Raw genomic sequence first — 12,415 nt, 5'->3', positions numbered from 1 at the left:
TCCATACTTTACCCATGACTGCCTGCCAGTTCACCACTCTAACTCCATACTTTACCCACGCCTGCCTGCCAGTTCACCACTCTAACTCCATACTTTACCCATGACTGCCTGCCAGTTCACCACTCTAACTCCATACTTTACCCATGACTGCCTGCCAGTTCACCACTCTAACTCGATAATAAAGTTTGCAGACGACACCACAGTCGTAGGCCGAATCGCTAGCAATGACGAGATCCTGCACCTTACATCATGGTGAGCCTCCAACAATCTAGTCCTCAGTGTACAGAAGATGAAGGAGCTGATTGGGGACTTCAGGAAGTCCAAAAGCTGCAGCCACCCCCCCCCCCCCCCCCCCCCCCCCCCCCCCATGTAAATCAACGGGGTTGAAGTGGAGCGTGTCCCCAGCTTTAAATTTCTTGGAGTTCACATCAACGAGGACCTCTCCTGGACATCAAACACCCGCTTCCTTGTGAAGAAGGCCCAACAATGCTTGCATTTCCTGTGGAGGATGAGGAGTAGTGCCCGCCTGTCTCCCAAAATAATCTCCAACTTGTAGCACTGCACCATTGACAGCATCCTAACCAGCTGCATCTCAGTGTGGTACAGTAACTGCACATCAGCAGATCAGAAAGCCCTGCAGTGAGTCATCAAGACGGCCCAGCAGATCACTGGTACCCAGCTCCCAGCCATAAAAGACATTTATCATAAACACTGCCTGCACAGAGGTCTCAGCATCAGCAGAGATCCCACCCATCCCAACCATGGCCTGTTCTCCCCTCTGCCCTCCAGGGGGTGCTACAGGAGCCTCAGAGCCTGTACTACCAAGCTCAGAAACAGCTTCCTCCCTCAAGCTTCTGAACCTGGATACCCACTGAACACTACTCTCTCACTTACACACACACCCAAGACCCCCTTCAAGCTGAGCCCCCCTGAGCCCTACACACACACACACACACACACACACACACACACACACACACACACACACACACACATCCATATTCTCTTTTCTGTCAACATTCACACCCTGACCCCTCCCCCCTCTCAGTTTCTGCACTTTATCACTTTCTTTTTGCTCTACTGCCATATGTTTACAATGCAATTTGCACAGAAACAAATGCCTCAGATATATACTACCTCATTCACTGTAAACTTGTACATATGTTGATACTCCTGTGTTTCACCTGTATTTTATGCCATGTATGTCTGTATGTATGTCCTTTGTGATAGTTTGTGTATACATTTAATACACATGCAATATACACATACCACTAGGCAAGACTGTAAACAGATTTTCTGTTCAAACACAGTTCCTCAGAGTAATTCATTTGCTCACAGAGAATCAGGCTCGATGAGGGTCACATAATCATAGCATCAATCACGATCTGTTTAAGGTGAGTGTGCAAAACTCCCTGTGACCAGACTGCTGCATTAGAATAGCTGGGGCGATAACGCGTGCTGCGTCTCCTCACAGTTTGTCGCACTGTTTTCAAGTTCGGTTTTTCTTGCTTCCTGTAGTGCGTCAGTTCATCTTCTCTGCCAACTTTGTCTGCGTTAATGCGAAGTAAGAGAATTACATTTCACTTTGTGTTTTATGCATAGCATATTGTTATCGGGTTGACCTGCCGTAAAGGGTTAATGGGAAAGTTAATCACGTGGCAATATGTAAATCAGCAATGTATTGTAGTAAATCAAATATGTAAATCAAACTCCGTGAGTAATGTTGTCCTTACTAGCCCCGTATAAATGTTTGACACCGTGTTGAATTGTACTTTATAATTTAGTAAATTATATTTGTATTTCTACAAGTGAATATCTACTGGCTAGGATATGTTTATGATGCAGTTTTTTGCTGACTCATCCTGAGGCAGAAGGTTAATTTATTACGGTTTTGACGCCATCTAGCAGCTCATATTAGAATTGTGTACCATGTTTGTAATGTCTATATTCCTTTGTGTTCCCTTGCGCAGAGACCACACCAATCATACTCCTGTTCAACTGTCAGTTGAATATCTAATAAAGGGTGGATTTCACTAACCTCAAGTCTTCGCCTAATCATCCTTCTAACCGAGGATTGGAGTGAACTTAGTTGGACTCCAGCACTCATACAGCTCTAAATATTGCACAGTGAGGGATGGTTCCTGGTCCTGTATTTACGTAACCTGTGAGAAAGAGGAGGATAACCAGCCCTACAGAAGAGAGGAGAAGAGAAGAGAAGAGAAGAGAAGAGAAGAGAAGAGAAGAGAAGAGAAGAGAAGAGCATGAAAAAGAAGATCGGAAGTTCAAAAGAGGAACCAAACAAAAGAGACATGACCAAAATACAGAAGAGAAAGATGAGGGTCAGAGAGTTCATAATGGTTCATAATGGTCTGTGTCAAAGAGGAAAAGGAAGAAGAATGCAGGCACCAATGTTACACACAACAGTTCCTCTCCAAACACACACAGACAGACACACAGGCAATCACACACAAACACACACAGACAGACACACAGGCAATCACACACAAACACACACAGACAGACACACAGGCAATCACACACAAACACACATGGACACAAACACACAGATACATACAAATCTCAAAACCTATCAAAACACTTATAAAATAGCAAAATGCCCCTAAAACTAGACACCAGTTACAGCTGTCTGCATTAAACTAAACATGCTGAGTTCATATCAGTGCTGACACCACAATTAGCACAGTAATGATATTAGCAGTCAGTCATATGTGGAGGCAGATGGGAATGAATCATAGCACATACCTCCATGGTGTGTCCTAAGAGTGATGCCATGTTGACTGAGGAGTGGGTTAGTTCTGCAGTATCTGTTCTGCAGTATCAGTATCTGCAGTTGAGTACATTTTTCCCTCTGTTGCCAACAAGAGTTAAACTATCTCAGAACTCACTAACAGACAAACTCTCCAACATCTAACTCTTTCTCTCACACCCACACCCACACCCACACCTACACACACACACACACACACACACACACACACACACACAGGCCTCTTTCACAAACTTCTGTTAGAAAGACCAGGCTCTCATGACTTTAATTATCTTGTCTCTAAGACAAGATCTTCACCAGTGGGTGGGTGGGAGAAGAGGAAGGAACCTTAAATGCAAAGAGGAGTCAGATCACAGTGCTGGATTTCAAACGTACTGGATCATTCCTTTTTTGATGAAGATGGCTGCCTCTAACCTTCTGTGTTGACCTGCAGATTTTTCATGGATATTGTTTATTGTGTCTTTGAGCAATTATTCTCACATTTACTTCACGTTGTGTGTGAGTGTGAGCGAGTTCGTGGACGAACGAGAATTTAACGGTTCTTTCGTTCTCAGATGTTTAATATGAGTACGTCTTGTTTGTGGCTGACACAGCTCTTCTGTGTCTTCAGTTTGGGCCCACAAGAATAACAGCCATGAATTAGGAATGTTTTGTAATTATATTTGTTTATTCAAGGTGCCATTACTGTTTATAAACTGCTGTATGTACCCTTTCACGTTATGCACTGCCTGACAAAAAAAAAAAAAAAGGTCACACACTCTAATATTTCGTTGGACTGCCTTCAGCTTTGATTATGGCGTGCATTTACCATGGCATTGCTTCGACAACCTTACGCAACATCACAATTGTTGCGTATTTCCATTCCGAGCTGCAGTAATTTTTGGCCAGGATCTTGTTGACAACGGGAGAGTCGAGCCACTCTGTAAAGTCTTCTCCAGCAAAACCAAAAGACTTTCAGTGGGGTTAAGGTCAGAACTCTGTGCATGAAACTCATGTGTGAAAATGATTCCTGATGGTCCTTGAACCACACTTTCACAATTTGAGCCTGATGAATCCATGAATCTTGGCATTGTTGTCCTGAAATATGCTCATGCTATCAGGGAAGAAATGATCATTCATGGGATAACCTGGTCATTCAGTACATTCAGGTACTCAGTTGACTTCATTTCATTGCCACATAACATTGCTGAGCCTAGACCTGACCAATTAAAGCAACCCCAGATCATAACACTGCCTCCAGAGGCTCCAAATCCAAACGGTGACTTTTTTTTTTTTGGCCAGGCAGTATATAATATCAACACAAGTTATCTTTAGCATGGTAAATTGTATTGATTCAATGTCTTGAGAGTTGGAAGCAACACTCGGTGACTCTGTTGTGTATGGAAAATGAGACGTCGCTATTGAGAGCATGCATTGTTTTATGAATTTTAGTCTTGGTAGTTTTATGTGTTCCTCATTAAATATTGCCTTTAAAGAGTCTGCAAATAGTGCAAGTTCTGTTTATAGCAAAGTATCCCCTGTGCAGATGTGTGTCACGCTGGGACGGGCTGAAACATTGCATTTTCTACTTAATATTCTTATTAATTATTCTTAAAAAAATATTCTTAATATTCTTAATATTCTTGTATTCTTAATAATGTTTTTTTATATCGTTGTTATTTATTATTTTTTGATCAGGAATGATTCTGCTAGATACTGAGATCACGGTCACATGGCAGGCGTTATGATTAGGGCGTGCTCATGACACCACCAACACTATATATTCTATGTGTAACACCCTTTACCCCTGATCTAATTTAAGGCAAAGGCTTGAGTTCTTTTTTTCAGTGTGGATCTCTCCTTATTCTTTTGGTGAGTATGTTTAACGATTTATTAAATTAAAAAAAATTCACTAAGGGTTACAGAATGTGGGTGCCCCCCCCCCCCCCTCACTAAATCAGTACCAAAGATTCCCTTATCTAGCTATTTTAAAAGAAATACTTTATGAATATAATTGGTTGTTTACTGTAATTGAAATAGTAAGGAAAGTTTGATTTTGAAGTAAAATAAAGGAAATAAATAAACAAGAAAATAACAAGCACAAATAGATTTTACAGAGATGATGGAAGTCAAAACTGCATACTTTGCATACTTCGATTAAGTTTTCATAGCAACATGTAGCACGATGCTGTGTAAGTTTGACGCTAAAAAAGTTACTATGTCAGTCACAACAAAACCATACCAGTATGAATACTAAGATAGATCAACAACTCAATACCAGATTACAACTGTTCAAATAAATTAGATGGATAATTTAGACATAATTTAGGCCTATATATCAAACTCGATGTTGATTTAAATAAAACTTTATCAACACAACAATATGTGTGATCAATACGCTATATCAGTTAACGCTATCTTAAAAAAAATGGATCTCTTTAAAACAAACACGAATCAAAAGAAAGACACACTCGTTAGAGCAAAAACAACAGAACAAAAAAGTACCTCCTTCCGCGCATAATGCTAGTTCCGTACGCCAGTAACAGGGCAGAAAATCAAGCGCTGGATCCAAAGAGGTGAACTGACGACAACAGTATCCAGCGTTGCCAGAGGTGATATCAGGCACTCCTGGTGGCCTAAACATCTATCTGGTGTTTCCTAGACCGATACAAAACTACATCTTCGGCTGATGACACTGAGACTTCGGTTTGAAGTCCGTAAAAATAAAACACTTTAATTGTATTTGAAACTCTGTTCCGAATAAAACAGATAAAACTAGAAAACTCAAAGTTCTCGGATTGACAACTGGAGAAAGCAGAAAAAAAACCCTCTTTTGTGAATCTCTCGTTCACCTTTGAAGTTTTAACGGTCAATTCACTGGCGTCTCCTCTCCTATTCTCTCTCGCGCGCACACCTGTGATGTGCTGAGAACCCTTGGCTCAACTGTCTAAGTGGGATTGGCTATAAATCTATCATTAGTATGAGTTAACTGGCATATGTCTCGAACTTTGGGGTTTCACACAAAACAAACTGTTTAACACTTTGATATAATTGTACTTATTTTTATTTATTGTATAAATGATTTATTTCCCCCCTGGGCTACATATGTAGGCCTATTTCCTGGCGCTCACTCTAAACAGTAATGTCGTCAAGGTGAGCTGCTATTCGGGCTCTGTGTTTAAGGACTGACCCATCATACAGTGGATGGTTGGATGGCGGATGGTTGATGGTGCTTTTCTGATTACTTAAACACAGTTATATCACCTTGTAAGGTTACCTTTAGCCGCATTCTTTTTATACAGCTTTCTTGATGGTTGCAATAATGTCAAAACATCCTGTATGACCATATACTGAAACCCACTGTCAACAAAGATTAAGTTTATCATGAAACGATGACAGCACCCTTGCCGTATTTCATCAAGTATTTTGTCCCACCTCACCACCAAGTTGTAATTAAAATGTTCTACCTACAGGTAATTAATGTTGTGTACAGCATTACAAACTTAGCCATTGGTTAACATAACTAGCCTCATAAAGCATTTGTAGGTTTTTATTGTATTGACAATATACGGACCACGACAAAACAGAGGGAAGAAGTTGGAGCATGTAGCTGTGTCAGTGAAAATTATTTTTAGTAAATAATCAGAACACATTTGATACGTCACTGGTGTAATATGGCGAGTGTGTATGGGTAAGGGACGTAGCATAAAGGGGTCACACCGCGAGTGCAGGTTTGGGACGGTGCACGGTGCAAAAATACGGACACGGGAGCAGTGTAAATAATTAGGTGTGGTATATTAAAATTTACAAAACAGTAAGATTTACAAATATGTACAGCAATATTTCCACTAACGAATATAAAAAAGTAAAATGGGGAGAGGACGACAGCCGGTGCCAAAGGAATGAACGTAACCAAACCCACCCTAAAATAAGGCTACCTGCGCCATCCACTCACCTGCAAAACAAAAAGGTGGCAGAGCCAAAGAAAAACCTAACTACAACAACAACAAAAAACACCTCACAAGTGGCACCCGCCTCTAACCTAATCCAAATATAAAGTGCAACGCTAGCGCGGGGTTCCCCCACCTTACCTATCCAGCCGGCATTTCAACGTTTACTCAGGGTTGAGTCAACCTCATGGATCAAGGTTGAATTGCCGCTGAATTTTGTTTCGATTTTGAAATCGAATCAGCGTCGATATCGCGACGTTGTTTCACTTTTCGACATGGGTGAAGGTGTTGCGTCAACATTGACTTAAGTATACAATATACTGATATTGAAAATACAGTCAACATCGATATCGCGACGTTGTTCCGATGTCTTTCTATTAAGCATTAATTATACTACAGTTTGAATTATGTTTTCACTCTAAATTTTACTCATGTGTATTTAGATATATTGTAGTGTGACATTACTGCCACCACATTTCAACTTCGAAGCAGCCACCTTTCACGTCCCGGCTGGGTATTCTCCTCCCAACGACAGCCGAATGCATCAGACCCGAGACACAACCCAAAAATCAGGTCAGTAAACGATACACAGTCAAACACCGAACGGCAAGTTAAGTCACGAAAAAGCAGAAAGGGTAACAACGAGAGCGGAGCGCAACACCAGGCCAGGTTAAGATTGGCATCTGGTTCGCGCTGCTGCTGGACACCTGTGCAGAGAGAGAGAGCGAGAGAGAGAGAGAGAGACGCAGGCGATGCAAGACGCAGACAAAAACAAATGCACATTTCGCCGCACGTAACAACATTAAACAGGCAAGTCACAGCTGTGTTCTCTGTCTACCAAACAGGTGAGTCACAGCCGTGTTTTCAGCTCTTAATTTAACCATTAGAACAGGAGAAATCTAATTTTGGTCGACAATAGAAAGTAAAGGGAACAAAATTCCAGTTCTTTGTGACACTGAAGAAAATTGTGAATTATGGAGTTCCAGTAAATAAATAAATAAGTGCAAATAGATATATAGATGTCACAGTTCCCAGAAGAGGCTGGATGCATGTGCAGGGTTTTCAGTTTTATTTGGACAAAACATGACACAAAAGACCTCTTGATACTTACAGCATTTTTAACACAGCATTCTTGAACACAACTCAACAGACAATGCAACTCAATTCCACACAAAGGCAGACAGGAAACCTTGGAGTATTTCTACCAGATTGGGCAAGACTAAATTATGGAAAACAGGTGGAACCAATGAAACCAATGATTAAACTAACAAGGGGAAACAAAGGAAACCAGGGACTAACACAAACCTAGCATAAAACTGACCAGTAGAGGAGGATAGATAGATAGATAGATAGATAGATAGATAGATAGATAGATAGATAGATAGGTAGATAGGTAGATAGAGCGGTCGACTGATCTGGAAACTGACAGTTTCAGAATTCACTATTTAAATTCATTTTAATCATTCTTATATGTATGTATGCATGTATGTATGTATGTATGTATTTATTTAGCAATATGATTCTCCTTAAGTTGTTTCACATTCACTGCTACTATCTGATATAGATATATGTGGATAAATTTCTCTGTGTTTTAGCTCTTTTCTCAATGATTCCGAGAAATGTTGGGTGGCCTAAAATGTCAGTTTGTTAAATGTTCTTAAAGCTGTGGGCTAAAGTGTGTTTAAGGCACTCTTATTCAGAATCCAACAAACAAACAAACAAACCATTCTCTGTCAGAGACTGGTTATTTGAATCAGTGATTCTCTTGTTTTGGAGCTTCTCTGGCCAGTCCATAGGCCTGCAATCTCCCATCCATTGGTCCAGAGCCCAAACCCAGGATAGAGGGGCTGAGTGAATGTGGTCTGGACTCTGTGGAGGAGGGTCATTGTGTCTGAGATGCTGTAGAAGGACAGAATTCCTGCTCTGTAATCTAGATAAACCCCGACTTTAGCTGGGGAACGCGGGGGATGAGGGATAGACACTCTCTGTTTGCCGTGGCGAAAGATGTAACTGAACTTGTAGCAGTCCAGGCTCCAAGAGAGATGGTTCTGTCCAAAACCACAGTTCTTACCCATACCTTTCCTCCGGATGTCTTTATAAGAGAGTCCAATTGTACAAATACCCTCTTCATTCCACGCCACCTCCCAGTAACAGCGGCCAGACAAGCCCTCTCTACACAACACCTGAGGCCAATGGTCAAATCTCTTAGGGTAATCAGGACAAGACTCAGCTTTATCAGTGGTACACACTGCCTTTGCTCCTTCACACACTCTCAGACAAGGATGAGCTGTTTTGTGGTCCAGTGTTATAAGCCAGGCATCTGAGAAAGACACAGAATTGTGTGTATGCACGTGTTGTGTTTTTAAATGGAAAAGACAGATTATGTAGTGCAGTTAGTATGGTATAAAGAAAGTAAAATTAGAACTACTTGCAAACTCACATTGTAAAAAGTCTTCCCTGTGCTTCAGCCCTGGAAATGGGGGAGATTGATCATTTAAGCAAACTAATTTCAGTCATTATGTTTAATAAAACAGTATTTTGGCACAAAGTGAATTACCTTCAAAGAGTGTTGTTGGTTTTGGCAAATGTTCTGGAAGGGGAGAGAGTGAGAGAAAAAGAGAGGGTAAATCCTCACATTCATTCTCATGCCTTTTTCTGAATTCAGGCTGACTAAGTTAATATTACTCACTTGGTTGTGGTCTCGGTTTTTCTAGATGAAAAACAGTGACATTCTCCACTGTAGAGATAAACACACAATTACAAAACAGTTTAGTTTCAAACACAGTCAGTCCTCTATTTATTCATTCATTAATTCATGCATTCATTAATTTATTCATTTGTTCAGTTTTCTTTGAGAAACTACAAATCAAAACAGAAACGTGAACAAGTTACAAAGTTATATTTTTTTAACAGTTATATCACAGACAGAAGTGTACATATTATGTATGAATTTGAAAGCTTTTCTACTCTGAACAGTGTGTCCATACATGTGGATTTGGTGTCCTGCATTTCTCTCTGACAGACCTCTTCCATGTTCTGTTTGAGTTTACTGACAGAGGTTACGACGGCTTTAAAGGATAGCTGATGATTCACTTGGAAGCGGGGGGAAGATCCCAGTCCAGGCACAGAGGTCAAAGCCGAATAGTTCTACAGTCAGGGACACAAAGTTCATATAAACACAGCTGAATATTGAATATCACTGAAGTTCTTCATGTTTTTAGGTTACAATACAACCAAACATAAGCACAGAAATCATGCAAGCACTATGATCAATAATACAGTCATAAAGAACTTTTTTTATGATTTCCAGTTTGTTCTGAAGGGTTTATTTGTTTGTTTGATTTTGAAGATACTCACGTTTAGTCCTTAACAACAACAACAACAACAACAAAACAATTCAGGAAAGTGTCCTCCCTCTCTTCACATACCACACATCTGAACTTTCCAAAGAATGTGTTTATCTAGGCTACAGCACTGACTATACATTTGTTTCCAAAATGCACATTTGTTTGAGTCATGTGGCTCTGCCATTTTCCTCCTTTATTATTTTACAGGAGCAGTTCTTGTGTAAGAGCCTGTGTACCATAGACGTTTTAATGATGTGGTGCTCTTACCTTTAGAAAGTCGATGTGATCTGTTTGAAAAAGCCGCTCCAGCTCCCCGTCTCTCTCTCTCAGACCAGTGATCTCCCTCTCCAGTCGCTCAACGAGCGCTTCGGCCTGACTCAGTTCTTTTTTCTCCTGATCTCGGATCAGCTCTGTCACCTCAGATCGCCTTCGCTCTGTGGAGCAGATCAGCTCAGTAAAGACCTCCTCGCTGTCCTTCACCGCTGCTTGTGCTGAGCTCTGTTGGCATGGCGAGAAAGAGGAACGGGGGTTTCAAACACTTGTATCGGCGTTTGAAGCTGGTCCAGCTCTTGTCTCCTCTCAGAGAGGTTTGCTGAGCCTTAATAAGTGTAGTGTTAGAAATTGTCCTGCTGACAGTACAATACTTGCCCTGAGAGAACTCATAAGCTTTCTCAGCTTCCGAACCTCCCTCTCTTTCTCCTGGACTCCTCTCTGGAATTCCATTTGACTGCATCTCAGCTCTCTCTTCAGGTACAAAAGAAAAAAGCAATTAGAGGAACCTTGAAAAACAAATCGATGACAGTATAACAGAAACTGGACTTGTTATGGGTGTTGACATTATTAACACAGTTGGCTGTACTCTCAAAGACTGAAAGAATAGTTTGGGATTCGGTCATTTCAAAGCAGTAAACAAACCTGTTTCTCGTTTCGTTGCGTTTCTGCAGAGACTGTTTCATGATTACTGTGTTCCTGCATCATACACATATAACACACACAGGTTTTTTCATCCACGCAGTAGAACTCCAGAAGTCTGTCATGTTTTGGGCATATCTTGTCCTGTAAGCTGGCGCAAGCCTGGATTAGTTTGTGTTTCTTAAAGGCAGGGGAGCTATAGTGAGGCTCAATGTGAATCTCGCAGTATGCGGCCAGACACACCAAACAGGATTTCACGGCTCTAAGTTTCCTGCCCGTGCAGAAATCACATTCTATAAGTCCATGGCCGACAGAGCTTTGGGAAGAAGGAAGATCTTGGACGCCAGTCCTCTTCAGTCTCGCCACCACGTCTGCGAGTACAGTGCTTCTGTTTAGCTCAGGCCTCTGAGGGAATTTATGCCTGCACTGAGGGCATGTGTAGCCTCCCTTACCACCGTTCTTATCCCAGAAGTCTCTAATGCAGCTCATGCAGTAACTATGTCCACAGGGAATGGTAACGGGGTCTTGGAGTAAATCCAGGCACACCGGGCAGCAAAACCCGGCGTGATCCAGTGAAACATTGGCCTCAGCCATTTCCTCTCAGCTGCTGTTCTTACACTCACTGTTCTGCTTGGTTTCGTTTTGCTCTTCTCAGAAACACTTCCTCAGTTCACTCGTACAGTGGGCGTGGTTTTCTCAACTGAGTCAGCCGCAACAGAGTGAAGGCTACTGAACGACACATGCACACACACACACACATGCGCACACACACACACACACACAAACCTGGAAAGAACTGCATGTTGTAAATTTATGTGTGTATATATATATATATATATATATATATATATATATATATATGTGTGTGTGTGTGTGTGTGTGTGTGTGTGTGTATGAATGTATGTCTGTATGTATATGCAGTGGGGTTTAAAAAATGTCACTCAGACTCTTCTCTCAGGCTTACCGAGCTGAATGTCACCTGTAGTGTCGTATTAGCAAAAATGTAATTTGTTTAATCAACAGCAAACTCAAATGATCATTTACGAAATTTTGTCAGAAAAATTTCTAATCAAGACAGTTCCAGAGCAGACTGAGGTGAATTCTGGATGCATGCACAGGTTAATTTAGTTTATCTGAGCAATTTATTGGATTGAATTACCAATGGAAAGCAAAAGAAACCAGGAAGCACCAGGAAGAAAAAAATGACCAGCAGAGGGGGAGAGAGAGCCAGGGCTCGACACAGTTCCTGGCAAACAAGACTTATTCAATCTTTTTTTTTTTTAAACTGCAGAGACACAGTTGATAGATTGGTGAAATAAATGTCTTAAGTTTAATCTTTGAACAAAAATCTGCAAACATTTATTTATTCATTCATTTATTTGTATATACAAACATTTACAATATTTACAAGTTGCATACTACGTTACATTTACATTCAG

General features: G+C 41.0%; 1 protein-coding gene across 1 annotated transcript; it reads right to left on the bottom strand.

The window, feature by feature from the left end:
- Positions 1-616: 616 nt before the first annotated feature.
- LOC115806384 (E3 ubiquitin/ISG15 ligase TRIM25-like) lies at positions 617-11,570 on the bottom strand. The gene is made up of 7 exons (XM_030767059.1): positions 10,980-11,570; positions 10,713-10,808; positions 10,332-10,562; positions 9,811-9,864; positions 8,789-8,900; positions 2,163-2,189; positions 617-795 (listed from the first exon to the last, which is right to left on the bottom strand). The coding sequence occupies exons 1-7, from the start codon at positions 11,568-11,570 to the stop codon at positions 617-619; spliced, it is 1,290 nt and encodes a 429-aa protein (XP_030622919.1).
- Positions 11,571-12,415: the final 845 nt, after the last annotated feature.

Source organism: Chanos chanos, chromosome 3 (assembly GCF_902362185.1).
Source record: "Chanos chanos chromosome 3, fChaCha1.1, whole genome shotgun sequence".
In the NCBI taxonomy this organism is placed as follows: Eukaryota; Metazoa; Chordata; class Actinopteri; order Gonorynchiformes; family Chanidae; genus Chanos; species Chanos chanos.
The sequence above is the reverse complement of the archived record's forward strand: the minus strand, read 5'-3'. Positions and strand labels throughout refer to the sequence as shown.